Source organism: Ananas comosus, linkage group 1 (genome assembly GCF_001540865.1).
Source record: "Ananas comosus cultivar F153 linkage group 1, ASM154086v1, whole genome shotgun sequence".
Classification (NCBI taxonomy): domain Eukaryota; kingdom Viridiplantae; phylum Streptophyta; class Magnoliopsida; order Poales; family Bromeliaceae; genus Ananas; species Ananas comosus.
In genome coordinates, this window is record NC_033621.1 from 14,505,402 (window position 1) to 14,521,138 (window position 15,737).

The following is a 15,737-nucleotide window of genomic DNA, read 5'->3' on the forward strand; positions in this document are numbered from 1 at the left end:
TTATCATGATTTCAAAGAACTGAGGAGGTTTGAGGGAGAAGAGGGAGAAATAGAAATAACCAATATTGAAGAGAAAAATAAGTAACGTATAAATTAAAGAGTGCATTGATTAAATGTTATTGAATAGAGAGAAGGGGAGAGGAAAAGCCAAGATCATTGAATAGGAGGTGAGGTTGAAAGAAAACTTGCCACGTGGCAAAAACATTGGGAATTCATATATGTTAATAGATTAGAGTAGGATTGAGCCAAATCCCTCTCTATATATACATGCATGCCTATGCAACTGGTTGGAGAGGCGTCATGTGTGAGAAAATTAATTAGCATCGGGCTAATTAATTCACAAGCTTCCGGAGGTGTACGGCAACAAGGAAGGGGAGTCGTGTAGAGGCCAAATTAATTAGCACCCCGGCGTCATGAACCGTACGGTTCTTGGTGGTGCATGAGGCTTAATTAATTAGTATGCAGTGAAGCTAATTAATTAAGGTGGCCGGCTCTCTTCATGTATGGCCGTACGGTAGCAAGAGAAGGAGATGCGCGGTAGCACGCATGCGACGGATTGACGTTGGCGGCGGAGCGGCGGTTCTCAACCAATTGCCTGAGCGGTTCGGATTCTTCAAAGCAACGGCATAAAGGAATTTGGTTAGAGTTTTCTATACTTCTCTAATTTGGTCTTCTCGGTTTTACGAAAAGCTTTTTCGGTATTTTCTTAGAGTTTTCGTTGGAACAAGAAATGTGGAATTCACCATAAGATTCTTGGTTTTTATCCAGAGAAGACATAAGGTGTAAGTTTGTACTTCTATTTTTTCATATAGTGGAATACATCTCTCTCGCTCTCCCCGTGGACGTAGGCGATTGCCGAACCACGTAAATCTTGGTTTCTTCTTTCTGCATTTATTTCTTTTACCGTTCGTTCGGTGTTTTCTCTATTTTTCGTGCATCTTTGTTGGTAGCACATGACGGACGATCCATCCGGTTCCCAACAGAATACTACTAGATAATCATAAATATTAATTAATAACTTAGTTAACCACAAGTGGTTTAATAAATTAATAAATCAATTTACCTAATTATTTAATAGTTAGATAATTAGTTAAAAAATAATTAGATTAGTAAAATATTAATTACTTAATTAAATATTAATCAGAGTAATAAATTGAGTGGTTAATTATTTGTTTAGTTAATTAATAAATTAATTAATATATAGTACATTAATTATATATATTTTATTATTAAATTAGTATAGTTATAAGCGGAGGAATTGTTGTTTCACTAAACCGTTGAACTAGGAATTTTTTCTTGTATTTGGAAATAAAGAGGGAAATAAAACCCTTATTCTCCTTATTTCCCTTCTTGTTCTATAACCAAACAATACCTAACGAAATAATTTGATTGGTTCGAAGTAACACATCACTAGGAATGTCAATGAATCGGATTCTGAATGGATTTTCAAAAATCAGAACCCGAACCTGACTCCAAATACGAAACCCAAACCCAAATCCAAACGCAACGGATTTTAAAAATCTATATCTAAATCCGAACTTGACAAAAAATTTGAAATCTGAACCTGAACCCAAAAATCTGAACCTAAGATAATTATTTCTCTTTTCAATATTTTAAAATATATTACATTAAATCTAAATTTTTAAAAGAAAAAACTTCAAATACCTCTTCAGTGATTTTGCACTTTCTCACTTTAGTACCCTATGGTTTAAAGTGTACCAAGTTAGTACCCTATGGTTTTGCACTTTCTCACTTTATCAAGTTAGTACCCTGTGGTTTCGTACTTTCTCACTTTAGTATCCTGTGGTTTAATATTTTATCAAATTATATAAAAAAAACTTCAGATACCATATCTAGGTTTATCGAATATTCATTTTAGTATCCTTTAGTTTTAACTTTGTTACTAATTTAACAAAAAAAAACCCCGAAATGGATAATAAAAAGAGAAAAATAAAACCACAAGATACTAATTTGATACAAAAATGAAACCATAGAGTACTAACTTAATACACTTTAAACCACATGGTATTAAAGTGAGAAAGTGCGAAACCACATGGTACTAACCTGATCATACAATTTAAACCGCAGGGTACTAAAGTGAAAAAATGCGAAACCATAGGAGGATTTTTGAAGTTTTTTTTTTAAAATACAAATTCAAATATAATATCAAATTTTTATATACATATTATATATAATGTAAATAAACAAATTCGGATTCGGGTCGGGTATAATCAAATTATATATCCGAATCCATATCCGTCGGGTTTTTATTCTTGATATCCGTATCCAAATCCATATTTGCTTCGATCGGATATATCCGTTCTGTTCAGATTCGAATTTGGATTCGCATAAAATTTTGAATATTCATATTTATTGATATTTCTACACTCTACATGGCTGCTATATTTTATATATATTTTTTAATTGTTTCATAAGAGGGGCCATATTTTTGTGAGTGTGTCCCAGCCGTGACATATCACGGTTACACTGAAAGCTACCACCTCTCCCCAGTGGCCCGTGAGCTATCAGTGTCGGCGACTAAGCGACAGGGAGGAGTGACACCGGAACCCCCTCATATACGACCAACTAATCCTTATTAGATTATAAGAAAATAACTAGAAAAATATCATAATAATTTGTAAAGTATAATATAATTTTATTACCATTTTCAGATTTATTGGTGCCATAAAAGTATAATTTAAACCTTTTAATATTTATTTTTAATTATATTTTTGAAAAATTTTTTGCACTTAGCCTTCTTAAATTTTTTTATAAATGATTCCTGTAAAATTATTATTACAAAAATAATTCTAAACATGATAATTTATTTACCGTATTTTAGAATAGGATAATTGGATTATCGCATCCTCTTTATTATGTCTCGATGGTTCTTTTAAATTTTTTCAAGCAGCTAGTCAAAGAGAATATGGTAACTGGAAAATTGTGCTTCAGAATACGACAAGTAAACTACCTTGTTCACCTGGATGTTAGATTTGTTATCTGGTTTCTTGTTGTTAGATCTATTGTGGATCACAGCCACACTCAACTTATTAGTTTTCAAGACCTACTGTCATGGAGTACTTCTTTGCGATTCAGAATACAATAAGTAAATTATCTTGTTCATCTGAACATTAGGTCTATTATTTGGTATCTTCTTGTTAGGTCTATTGTTGACCTCACTCAACTTATTAGTTTTCTCGGTCTACTGTCATAGAGTAGGAAGTACTTAACACTTGCATTGTTAATACAGTACGTGAGAATCGAACTAGCGCCACTGGCTCTAATACTATTTTGTTGATCGTAAATGCTAACCAATTATCTCAAAAGTGCATACTGATAGAAAGGACATACTCATCGTATTTAAGGGCTCATCCAAAACGTTCATAGGTTTCAACTTGAGTCAAATCACTTGAATGTTAGATTTATTGTTCGGCTCATTCAACTCAACTTATTACTTAGTTACGGGATAGAAAATTGAATCTATTTTAGGCAATAATAAATAACCAACACATTCTTGTTCGGTATGATATTTGTTTGGACAAAAAGATCACTGGGGACGAGGGGGGAGGGGAGGGGGAGGGTTGGGGGTGGGTGTAAATAAGAGTAGTTTTATGAAATTTTAAATAGTGGGGAACTAATTATAATAAACTAATTGTAATAAGATATATATAAATATTAAGATGGAACAGTACAAAAAAAGATAAGGGTTAATTGCATACAGGTTCCCGCAAATATGGTGAATTGCAGATATATCCTTGCAAAGTTCAACTTTTATAAGTTATCTCTGCAAAAGTCCTAATGTATGTATTCAGATATGTTCTTCTGGTTAGCATCTATTAGAGAATTATTTATTTTTTAACAGTAGGTTCGTGAAATGACATTTTTACCCTCACAAATATGTCCCTCCAAAACCTCCGGCCGGTATACGTTTGCAGAAATACCCTCACAAATCTTCCTTTTTCCTTTTCTCTTCCTTTTTGGGCTATGAGAGCGGGCGGCTGCGGCGGCGGCGGAGCGGAGCTTGTCAGAGTTACGGCCGATGAGGACAAGGCTGAGGCCCGCATCGACGAGGCGGAGGGCGAATGTGCGGCCGATTCGAAAAAAGAGGAGGAAAAGGAAAAGAAAAAGGAAGAAGGAGGAGAAGAAGAGGAAGAAGAAGAAGAGGAAGAGAAATAAGATGAAGATGAAGAGGAAGAAGAAGAAAGATCAAATTATCAATTTACTTTATTAATTAACCATAGTTAAGTATTTTAATCGTGGTTAACTAAATTTTTTTAACAGATCCTAACGGCAGGGATATATCTGAATACATTAAGACTTTTGTAGGGATAACTTATGAAAGTTGAATTTTGCAAGAATATATCTACAATTCACCATGTTTATGGGGATCTGAATGTAATTAACCCTTATCTTTTTTTGTACTGTTCTATCTTAATATTTATATATATTTTATTACAATTAGTTCCCCACTATTTAAAATTTCGTCCTACTCTTAATTATTTATTATTTATAATTATTTATAATTTATAATTTATTTTGTTATTAATTAATTAATTAATTATTAATTAACTAATTTATAATTTATAATTATTAATAATTTATTATCTAATTAATTTTTTATTAATTAATTAATTTGTAATTTATATTTATAATTTATTATTATTTAATTTATTATTTATAATTAACAAAATATTAATTAATTAGATAAAATAATTTTACTTTAAAATTATAACTCTTATTCCTTTTGTTCCAATCTAACAATCCAAATACTATTTACTTTATTCCTAGGAACAATCTAATTTTCATCCAAACATAAAATTTCATCCAAACATAAAATTGGTCTATTTCCTGCTTATACCTGAACTTGTACCTATCTCTGGAATAAACAGTTCTTACTTATATCCGAACCAAATGCAGCTTTAGAGTTAAATTATATTAGCAAATTATTAAAAACAACCGTTATTTCTATACAAATACTATTTTACCCTTTCTTATTTGCCTTTATATGGGCAAAATATATGTTTTTTTTTCTTATTTGTCCTTAAGTCAGGAATAAAAGAGGTATTTTAATTTTTTTTAATTCTGAGAATTTAATCCTTTGGGTATATAAAATATATGAGAAATATATTTGAAACAAAAAAAGAGTATAAAATATTTCAAAGATTTGACGAGTATATTGGTAATTATTATTTTTTTTGAGAGAAAGATAGCATGCTATCTGCTTCGTTTATTTCATTTAGAAATAAACTTAGCTAGAAATGTGAATCAACTAGGATCTCGTGTATCAACCACCAATTTCTTTGCCACTTGCGCTAGGGACGATCGGTAATTATGTTTTTAAAAAAAGAAAAGTTAGAGACTAATGTGACAAAAAGGAAAAGGTCAGTGACTTGGGAACTAATGATGCAATTAACCCTTTTAAAACCCATGGTTAAAGCTCAACATATCTCTCTCTCTCTCTGTTCCCAGATCCCCACTATATAGTTTAAAAAGTACCAAATCGATCAAACGACGCGAGAAAATGGCCAAAAAAAATAATAATACTTAATTAAAAAAAAGGAGCTAAGTACCTCCCTCACTCGCTCCGGCGCGAGAGCTAATTAGAGAGAGAGAGAGGGAGCCACATTGCCCTCTTCGATCCCATTCTCCGACAAAAATGCCAAAAAAAATCTCATACGAGATCGAAAAGATCGTTCTAGAAGGTCGATCCGATCTTTTTTCTCCTTCAAATTCGCTTTAACGGAGCTTTCGCGGCGAAAAATGGCGAAGTGTACGCGTAGATAGGCGATGTGGTGATCCAAGAGGCGGCGGAGGCGATGAGGCGACGATAGGAGCAATGCGTGGTGGTTGATGGCGCGAGATCAGATTCGGTAAGGGTTTTACCTACGCGGATCCGATTATTAGGGCAAAAGAGTACTAATCTCAATCCGATCTCGGATTAAATGCCAAAATTTTGAGAGTATTAGTACGGATTTCGTTGTATTAGAGCGTTGGATCTCGATCTCGGAGTGAGAGAGATGTATACTTGAGCTCCTTAATTTGCATGACGTAGAGGTGGTTGGTGAGAAATTAGATCGGTGGATGCGAAAAACAACCCGATGGTTTTGAGTATTTAAAGCTGCGACTTTGGAAATTTGCACTGGTTTATTGTTGTGGGGGATTGAATCGATGGAGTCGCGGATGGATCAGTATGAGATCATGGAGCAGATCGGCAGGGGAGCCTTCGGGGCTGCGATTCTCGTGAATCATAAGCAGGAGAAAACGAAGTAAGTTTGAATCGGGTTATCCCGATGTGTAGTTGTTATCATCCTCTACTTTTAGGTATGAAATTCTCGCTTCTCAATATCTTGGAGATCATTCGGATTTCAGGTATGTATTAAAGAAGATTCGACTTGCGAGGCAGACCGAACGCTGCAGAAGATCTGCTCATCAAGAGGTCAGTGAAAACGAACTCTTGCGAATTTAGTTAGTAAAGAACAATTTCTTATGGTTCGTGTGGAGTTTGATTGCAGATGGCTCTCATTGCTCGGCTCCAGCACCCTTTCATCGTCGAGTTCAAGGAAGCTTGGGTGGAGAAGGTTTCATCTTGTATAGCTTGTTCGATTTTTATTTGCGCCTTTGTGGTTCTGTTTTTGTTGAAATTTTGCTTTGATTGTAGGGCTGCTATGTTTGCATTGTCACTGGATACTGTGAAGGCGGGGATATGTGAGTGTCCTCCGGCAATGTGGGCTTTCTTTTCTCTTTCCTTTCCAATAAATCGTGCATTTTGCCTTACTATGGATTTTATGGCATCTAATAGGGCTGAGCTGATGAAGAGATCAAATGGAACGTACTTTCCTGAGGAGGTGGCACAATGAATTTTGTTGTTATTGTTATACATTGGTGAAAATTTTATTAATTGATAATGTGTTAATAATTGCTAATGCTCTTCAGAAACTGTTGAAGTGGTTTGCTCAACTGTTGTTGGCTGTTGAGTACTTGCATTCCAACTTTGTTTTGCATCGAGATCTTAAGGTGCGTGCCAAGATTAGAAGTAAAACTTGTATGCTTTTCTATTTTTGATAATGTTTATGTGATTTGTTTTGCGTATTTCCTGTAGTGCTCAAACATATTTCTGACCAAGGATCAGGACGTTCGTCTTGGTTAGTTGCTCATGATCGGAAATGTTTTTTACTTGAGGGATGTTTGGTTGGTGGTAAAACTGAGCCAAAAATTATTTTCGGCTTGGAAAACAAATTTCCAAGCATTTGGTTGCTTGTAAAATAGTTTTTTGCATAAAATACTTTCATGGATTTTGCGGAAAAACCTGTTTTTTATTTTCTTCTCTAAAAGATCGGAAAATGATAACGGAAGGGAAAAAAATGCAGTGCTGTGGCTTGGAGTACTCACTCGGTCCACAGATGCATGCAAGGCCTCGTGGACCATGTGAGCTGTGTAGCTCGGTTTTCCACAGAACCCAGCATAATATATATTAATGTTATATACATAGTGCAATAAGTACCATCATATATGCATAAAGCATGGTATTAACTATATAAGTAATATATACTTTAGCAAAAACTTAAAATATATTTTTTTATATAATAAAAAATAAAAACGAAAAAAATTAATTTTTTAAATTTTCTTTTCCTACAAACCAAACATCAGAAAACACAACATTTTTTTCCATCGAAAACTCTTTTTTGTGAAAAATTGTTTTCCGCGGTTTTACGTGCAACCAAACACCCCTTATTCTTTTCGTTTCCTGCCTCAATTTGATAACACTTTGTTTTAATTATGTTGCAGGAGATTTTGGGCTTGCTAAGACTTTAAAGGCAGATGACTTAGCTTCCTCTGTATGGTTTTCCTTTACTTTATAACTACTATTCTAATTTTCCACCTTATTATCTTTCTCATAGTTTTAATTCTTTACGTAAGCAATTAAGTAGTATATATTCTTCTCATGCATACGATTATGAAAAATACCATTTGTTTCTCGAAATAAAACCTTTGCGAAACTATTGCTTGGCATCAATGAATTTGAACAGCATGAAATTTTATAGTACTTGCATGCATATTTTCACATCAGAATAGGTTATTTTGATATTAAATACTGTGTTGATACTCTCCCTTCTTGGTTTAAGTAAGTTTTTTCGTGTGCGGTTCTTGAGTAAGATTTTATATTTATATTAAGCCCATCACTACATTGTTGAACTGTGATTGCACATGTCATAATAGGAAGCTGTCCTTTTAAAGTTGTCTAGTTTACTGTTTGGATTTTAAACCCCTCATTTTAAGAAGTATCTGACATGAAACTATTGGAATTTATCCAGTTTCTGCTAAGGCATTTTCCTTTTCTGTATTGCTATTTATGCAGCAGTAATAATTAATAGAAATTGCCAAAAATGGCATTGTTTTGCCATAAGTGTAGCATAACTACCTAATGATGTCAGCTTATTTATAACCACCTTTAATTAGTTATACGTTCATCAGGTTGCATAATGTTTGATTACCTTGATTGTTAAATTATGGTTGGTATTACATTTTTTTCTTTTTCAGGTTGTTGGAACTCCAAATTACATGTGTCCGGAGCTGCTTGCAGATATTCCCTATGGATTCAAGTCAGACATTTGGTCTCTTGGTAGGATAGCCTTTAATTTTTTTTGCTTTTAAGTATGCTTAGAATTGAGAGTAACTATTTATCTTGTGTCTGCTTTGGTGTGACAGGATGCTGTGTGTATGAGATGGCAGCTCATCGGCCTGCTTTCAAAGCTTTTGTACGTCTCTGTCATCTCCTTTCAGCTGCATCATTGTGGCATAGCTATGGCATACTGCTACTAATCGACAATAATACCTAATTTTTCTCTCCTTCCAAATTTGCTTGTCTCATGCAACTTTGCAAGCTTATATATACTAGTGACATGTTAGTGTGTTGGTAATCTACTCTAACATATGAATGATAATGAGTTCATTAACTACTCAAATCGAGGTTTCTATTTTTGATCTGGGTCAAAGAGCTTCATTTCTGGTGGTTTTGAACGTATTGGCTGACATAGCTTTGTATTTCCAATATAGATTGAAAAGTTTCCAGACTAATAAGAAAAATAGAAAGAATCCAAAATGTTGTAATAAACCTTGATTTGATACCATCTTGGTATATTAGACTGATGTTCCATTCTACTTGCAGTTTATAAAAGAGACAAAAGAATGACAAATGATATGACATATATCAGACAAATTGTTGTTTTCTATAAATTAATTTGGTCAATTTGGGGCAACTTTTGTGTCTTCTTAATAACCATTCTAATTGTTTTTGAAATTTCAATTTATTTAGGACCTTAGATTCAGATCCATTTTGGAGTTCCGCAGAAAACATCAAATCATTCTGGGCATGCTTATAACATATGCTACTGTTTGCTGAAATCATTAATTAACCTATGAAATTATTACCTAAGTCTGTGGCTGCAACTTGTCACAAGATAAATTGAGGCCATTAAGAACCATTTTCTGAAGGTGGCTGCAGTTTGGGCTGACGGTCAAGTCAGTAGACAGTGCATATGTAATATAACTGTATGTATTTGGATGCTTATGCTGTTAGCTATCCTGTCATGCAACTGCTTGTGCAGTTTGCTATCCTAATTGTAAAACAAAAACTATTTAAAGGAAAATGTATAATGGAAAATCAAATTCATAATCATATCAGTGTAATCTTTTCTTTCTTTTTTCTTCTATTATTTTAATGTTCAGTTAAGACCATTTGAATGCTCTTTCTCATTAGAAAGAATTAATAGATAGAAGTTGTTGTCGAACTTTATCATTTACATACAATAGTTGATCTACTTTTGTCTACCTAGAATATTGACACTAGTTGGCTTCCTTGTGTTCTTGTTGTGTCTCCATGGGTCGTCGGTACACACGGTATATGACAGTCCGCATATGTAGTAGGTTTATTCAGCAATAGTTTATAAATGGAATGGAACACAAATGACATAAGTTATTAGAAAAATCCCTTATTCTGGAAATAGCAAAATCTTTTCTTTAGTTGGTAGATATGCTAGCGAAAATAGAAAAAAGACAAATATGGATTGTTTGTGAATCATAAAACTGTTTAAATATTGTTTTGTCTTGATCAAGTACTAAGCTTCGGTAATATTATGTTACTTGACATAATTTTTCACATATTCGTTTTCTTCTAACATCCATCCATCTGGAATAGAAAAAGCAGATAAAATTCAAAGTATCTTACTAGGTTAGTCGATATATTTATCTGTAGATTGATGTGAGATTCTAATACCCCTTCTTTCCCTTTCATTTGATGTCATACTACAGTTCTAAGTTGAGAATATGGTATATAAGGGCTCACTATCGTAGTTATGCTCCTCTCTCTCTCTCTCTCTCTGCTAATGACATTACTGAAGTTGTATAGTGGAGCTTTACTGCTTGCTCTATGGTCATAGCTCTAGTTATAGTTGGCTGCCGGGGTAGCTGATAAGTTGCTTCCCCATCTGTCATATTTTTGTATAGTAACGATAGTTGTCCTTTGCTCATTTGCAACTTGGAGTGTAGAAGGATGAATTGCGGTGGGAGTAACAGTTCATTTTTATCTGCCCTCTTACTCTCTTTCTTGTTTCACCTATTCAGTAAAAGGAAAATGTAGGATCCTCTTTGTTGGGCTTGTCTGTGCTTCCTAGAGCATTTTCTATACAGACTGAGCCAGATTCCTTGTGTTTCATGGAATCGTTGTCTTAACGAGAAGACCCATTTGTCAACAATTGTGATCCAATACTTCTATGCGTGAAAATAATTTCTATAATATGCAACTAGGGTGTACTGCCCTCTTTTGTGACTCTATATCATAGGTCTACAAATTTGGACATTAACAAATGTAAATCCGACAATATTTTTATATTTCTAGTATACAAGGAATTTTCTGTATGCTGCACTTCCACTTTCCTTTTCATATTAAAAATTTGTTAGACATTCCTTGATTATAGTAATGCCCAATGTTGATTTTAGGATATGGCTGGATTAATAAGTAAGATAAATCGATCTTCCATTGGTCCTTTACCTGCGTGCTATTCTTCCTCCTTGTGAGTATTCTTGCACCCTTATATTTATTGCATTGTGATAAATTGATTGAATTGTGTACTGTCCTAAAATAGTACTTACTTTATGGCATGCCCTCCATTTTGATATATCATCATTTTTAGTGGTTTAAAGTTGTTATCATTGATCTTATTGACTTGAAAAATTAAATTCTGTGGCCTTTTGAACACAGTTTCCGAGTCTTTAACTGTGGTTATTTTTTGACCATGAGAAATTGTAGTGCTTGGATGCTGTGATTTCCACTGGAAAAAAAAGGGATAAAAAGAGGAAAAACTAGCTCAAGATAAAATTACTGTAAGGTGTAATTATATTGACAAAATTCTTCCTTCTATTTCATACAGGAAAACACTTATCAAAAGCATGTTGAGAAAGAACCCAGAGCATCGGCCGAATGTATGCTTCCTCCTAACTTCTGCCATTTGGAACGGTCTCCCTCATGCGCTTACCATGTGTATCTAATGTTTCTTAAATTTATAAACAGGCATCTGAAATATTAAGACATCCATATCTGCAACCTTATGTGAATCAAAACCGTCCGTTCCCTGACCCATCACATGGAAAGCCATCGCCAGAGAAGTCCATCCCCACTTCAAACAGTAGTCAGATAAGCATGTCCGAAAGTCAAAGCAGCAGCATCTCCAGCAGTGACAAGGACAGCATACATTCTAGTGAGAGAAGCACATCAGCTCTACCACCGAGTTCTGATCACAAGTCAGTTGAGTCAAAAAGTGTTTTGACTAATCATGGAGTTCAGAAAGACACCACAAGTTCCAAACTAGAGAGACAAGATTCAGCGAAATGCATACATGTTGATCAGCAACCAAAGACTGTTAAGAACATATTAATGGCTTTTAAAGAGGAGAGCAAACCTAGAGAAAGCAGCTCACCTGCGAGAGCTAGTCGTCTAAAGATGGGTGGTGCTCCTGGCAATAAGAATGTTCCGGAACCTTACCCTAAGGGCTCCAAACCCATTAGTGCTACTTCCTCTAGTTCAAAGTCTAATGAGGTGCTACCAGATGAACCTGTCAAGACCAACTTTGACTTGGCCAAACAAGCGCAGGCATGTAATCCTGGAAAGCATCTGGTATGGGCCGAACTACATATTTACTGCTTCAAAGATACTTATTTGCATGACTGTCTCTGCAAAATCTGAACTTTATGCCCTTTGGAAACCTAATTTCTTACATATATGCATCCTTCTGCTTACAAAAATATTTTTGAAAAACATTTTCTAGTACCAAACCAAATTTTCCTCATTAATTGGATGACTTCCTACTTAAAGATGAGGCTTTGTTTTTTTATTTAAATTTTCAATGTGTGTGTAACCACTGCACTTTTTGGGGTATATATATATATATATATATATATATATATACACACGTATAACTCAGTTGGTATGCTTCTGAAAGCACCAAGGTCGTGATGCTTTCCTTAGATTTACCTTTTGGGCCATTGGATTAAAAGCGAACAATGGTGATTACTTGTGGAGCTCACCATTATGCATGATCCAAGGGCAGTTAGGGTTGATCCAATGGCCAAAAGGTTGTAGCTCCAACTCCTTGGTGCTTTTGAAAGCACCCTAGCCAGACTCACTCTCTCTCTCTCTCTCTCTCTCTCTCTCTCTCTCTCTCTCTCTATATATATATATATATATATATATATAGAGTAGGGCTAGAATACTTGTAAAAGTATCATGGGGGTGATACTTGTGTGTTTTTAGCCCTTGGATAGAGAGATGTGAGGTTGAGATGATGGTGGTAGGTGGTGGTAGGTGGAATAGTGTTTAATCCAAGGGCTATTAATAATCAAAAAGTAGATCCAATGGCTTAAAACCTAATAGCACCATGATGGTGATACTTGTAAAAGTATCATAGCTNAGCCTTTCATTTGATGCAGTTACCTATTATTGACACTTCTCCGAAAGTCAAGCCTAAATATGATATGGTATCACCAACTGAACCTATCAAACATGTTGTGGCTGATGGTATCTCTGCTAAGACAAAGCAAAGACCTCCACCTTCTAGTATTCATAAAAGGCCGGCTATTTCTGCCCATAGACCAGCTGGTGCAGACAGCCCAAGCCCTCCAAATACAGCAATTACAAAACCAGTTCCCATCAAGACGACTTCTGAGCGTGAGAAGAGTCCATTCCCCCGTAGCCCCAACAACATCATCAGCCAATCCCCAGAGCCTGAAAAGCCTTCTTTAACCCCTTCGGGAGTAAAACATGCTGAAACAAGCAATTCAGCTGTAAAACCTCTTCCTATCAAGGAATCTCTGCCTATTGTGGCCAAGGAACATATGGGCAAGTCCGAGCATACCAATGAAGTTGGGCTTTCTGAGATTTCATCGTGCTCGTGTTCCCAGCCCCGGTCTCCTTCTGTAGAAGAGCGTGATATTAGACCTTCATCCAGTCCAGAACCCATTGCAGAGGTTCTTCAAAAGAGCACTAATAGTAACGATGAAATGAGCTTGAGCTCCCTTCTAGAACCATCATTCCCGAACTCTGATCAAGAATTTGTTTGTAAAGATGATTTACCACTCAGTAAGCCGGAGCAGAACACCATTGCTATGCAAAGTGGTGGTGACGACAAGTTCACCGTTAGAGAATTGCTCTCGTCCATCACTGATGTCGTCCCCTTTGTAGCAGCTGCTACGAAAAACACAGCAATGGAGAAAGGATCAATCCCTAATCAGGCATTGGAGAAAACAGTGGCTCCTCATCTAACCCCGGCTTTCGACGATGTCATACACGTCATACGCCACAGCAGCTTCCGCGTTGGTAGCGAGCAGCAAACGGCTGTAGAGAGTGTCGAAATGGGCGTCGCCAACATGGATGTGGGTAAGCTATTGAATGTGGTAAGAGAAGATGTGGATGTTAGAAGCATTTCACCAAGTCTAAGACCCCCCACCAATATCATCAAAGAAAAGCCAAACAGCTCAGAAAATGTTAATAAATCAAACACAGTGGAAGTTAGGCCAAATTCTTCTTCGGAGGCGAGTGGTGGACCGAAGGAAGAGGAAACTCCAGCTAAAGAAACTTTGGATGTGAAATCATTTAGACAGAGAGCTGAGGCACTTGAGGGGTTGTTAGAGCTCTCTGCGGAACTGCTACAGCACAATAGGCTTGAAGAGCTCGCCGTTGTTTTGAAGCCATTCGGGAAGGATAAGGTCTCTCCGAGAGAAACCGCAATATGGTTGGCGAAGAGCTTCAAAGGGATGATGAATGAGGAAGCCGGCCGCGCTATGTGAGAGTCCCTTTTTGCAGTTGTTTTATTTACCCTCATTCATCTCTAAGAGATTGTTACAGATGCATTATTGCTTGTTGTGGATCTGTGTCCTCCTTGTTTACCCTCCAGTTTCTTTTTTCTTTTCCTTCTATTTCTCTTTTTCTTTGTATTCTTTGCAGAGTATGATGTAAATAGTCAGATCTGTGAACAAAATAAAGACTTGTTGAAACGGATGGTGGAAGAATTTACATTATCCACTTTATGCGGGACGAGTAAGATTAATATGAGTTATATATGGTATGTTTTTATGATATTTTGAGAAACGTTCTTTGGTATGATAGGATTCTTGTTAAACAGTGGTAGTAATGTTCCTGAGAATAGAAATAAGCGAAGGGAACACTTGTTAAATTGTTGCTTTTTTAGGAGAGCTTTTGCCTAGTCTTTTACCTTTTGTTTGGACGCATGAATATCTTTGTCGGTATATCTTCTTATTTAAGAAATTTGAACATATTGGTAGATGAGGAATGTAATTGGATCTCTTGAATTAAATATTAGGGAAAACTTCAAAAAGCCCCTCTGTGGTTTCACACTTTTTCATTTTAGTACCCTATGGTTTAAATTGTATCAAGTTAGTACCCTGTGGTTTCTCACTTTATCACTTTAGTACCTTGTGGTTTAAAGTGTATCAAATTAGTACGTTGTGGTTTTGTACTTTATCACTTTAGTACCCTGTGGTTTCACACTTTATCACTTTAGTACCCTATAGTTTAAAAGATCACAGGGTACTAATTTGATACAAAATCAAAACCATAGGGTACTAAAGTGATAAAATGCAAAACTACGGGGTACTAACTTGATACACTTTAAACCACAGGGTACTAAAGTGATAAANATGAATATCTTTGTCCGTATATCTTCTTATTTACTTAAGAAATTTGAACATATTGGTAGATGAGGAATGTAATTGGATCTCTTGAATTAAATATTATATTTGTTCTTCAAATTATTTTTTCGGATAAGATAGATTATCTTGTAGGTAAAGTGTGCCATCATATTAGATTATAGATTACAACAGGAAGGAAATTTTTTTTTCATTCAATTATACTAAATATTTCGTAGCGAATTAATTATTTTTAAATAGTTTATTTCGGCATTCAAATATAACCTTAGGGTGTGTTTGGTTCAAAATGGAAAATGGAATAAAAATTAAAATCGGAATAGACAAGAATCGGAAACAGAATAATAAAATCTCTCAATATGTTTGGTTCAAATAACAATTGAAATTAGTACGGTTGATTCCTATTTTCAATAATAAAAATAATTCATTATCATAAAATAATTAAAATAAAATTAAAATATAAAATAAAAAATAATTTAAAATTAGGCTTGCACCTCAATATATTAAATTAAATTTATAATTTA

General features: G+C 35.0%; 1 protein-coding gene across 2 annotated transcripts; it reads left to right on the plus strand.

Annotated features, from left to right (window-relative positions):
• Positions 5,469-14,628, plus strand: LOC109711146 (serine/threonine-protein kinase Nek5). Of its 2 annotated transcripts, XM_020234071.1 has the most exons (15): positions 5,469-5,870; positions 6,053-6,266; positions 6,370-6,436; positions 6,513-6,578; positions 6,659-6,705; positions 6,800-6,845; positions 6,934-7,014; positions 7,100-7,142; positions 7,786-7,835; positions 8,539-8,620; positions 8,707-8,756; positions 10,996-11,069; positions 11,427-11,478; positions 11,567-12,169; positions 12,982-14,628. In XM_020234071.1, the coding sequence occupies exons 2-15, from the start codon at positions 6,169-6,171 to the stop codon at positions 14,335-14,337; spliced, it is 2,715 nt and encodes a 904-aa protein (XP_020089660.1). In that variant the 5' UTR covers positions 5,469-5,870; positions 6,053-6,168; the 3' UTR covers positions 14,338-14,628. The 2 variants fall into 2 exon arrangements, with proteins under 2 accessions (XP_020089660.1, XP_020089651.1); XM_020234062.1 differs by having other exon boundaries at positions 5,469-6,266.

What these genes read in the sequence shown, in the direction of transcription:
- LOC109711146 (XM_020234062.1), top strand. Translation starts at nt 6,169, where the DNA reads ATGGAGTCGCGGATGGATCAGTATGAGATCATGGAGCAGATCGGCAGG. An exon ending in CATAAGCAGGAGAAAACGAA is followed by an intron (nt 6,267 to 6,369) that starts GTAAGTTTGAAT and finishes TTCGGATTTCAG; the next exon opens with GTATGTATTAAAGAAGATTC. An exon ending in GGCCTGCTTTCAAAGCTTTT is followed by an intron (nt 8,757 to 10,995) that starts GTACGTCTCTGT and finishes TGTTGATTTTAG; the next exon opens with GATATGGCTGGATTAATAAG.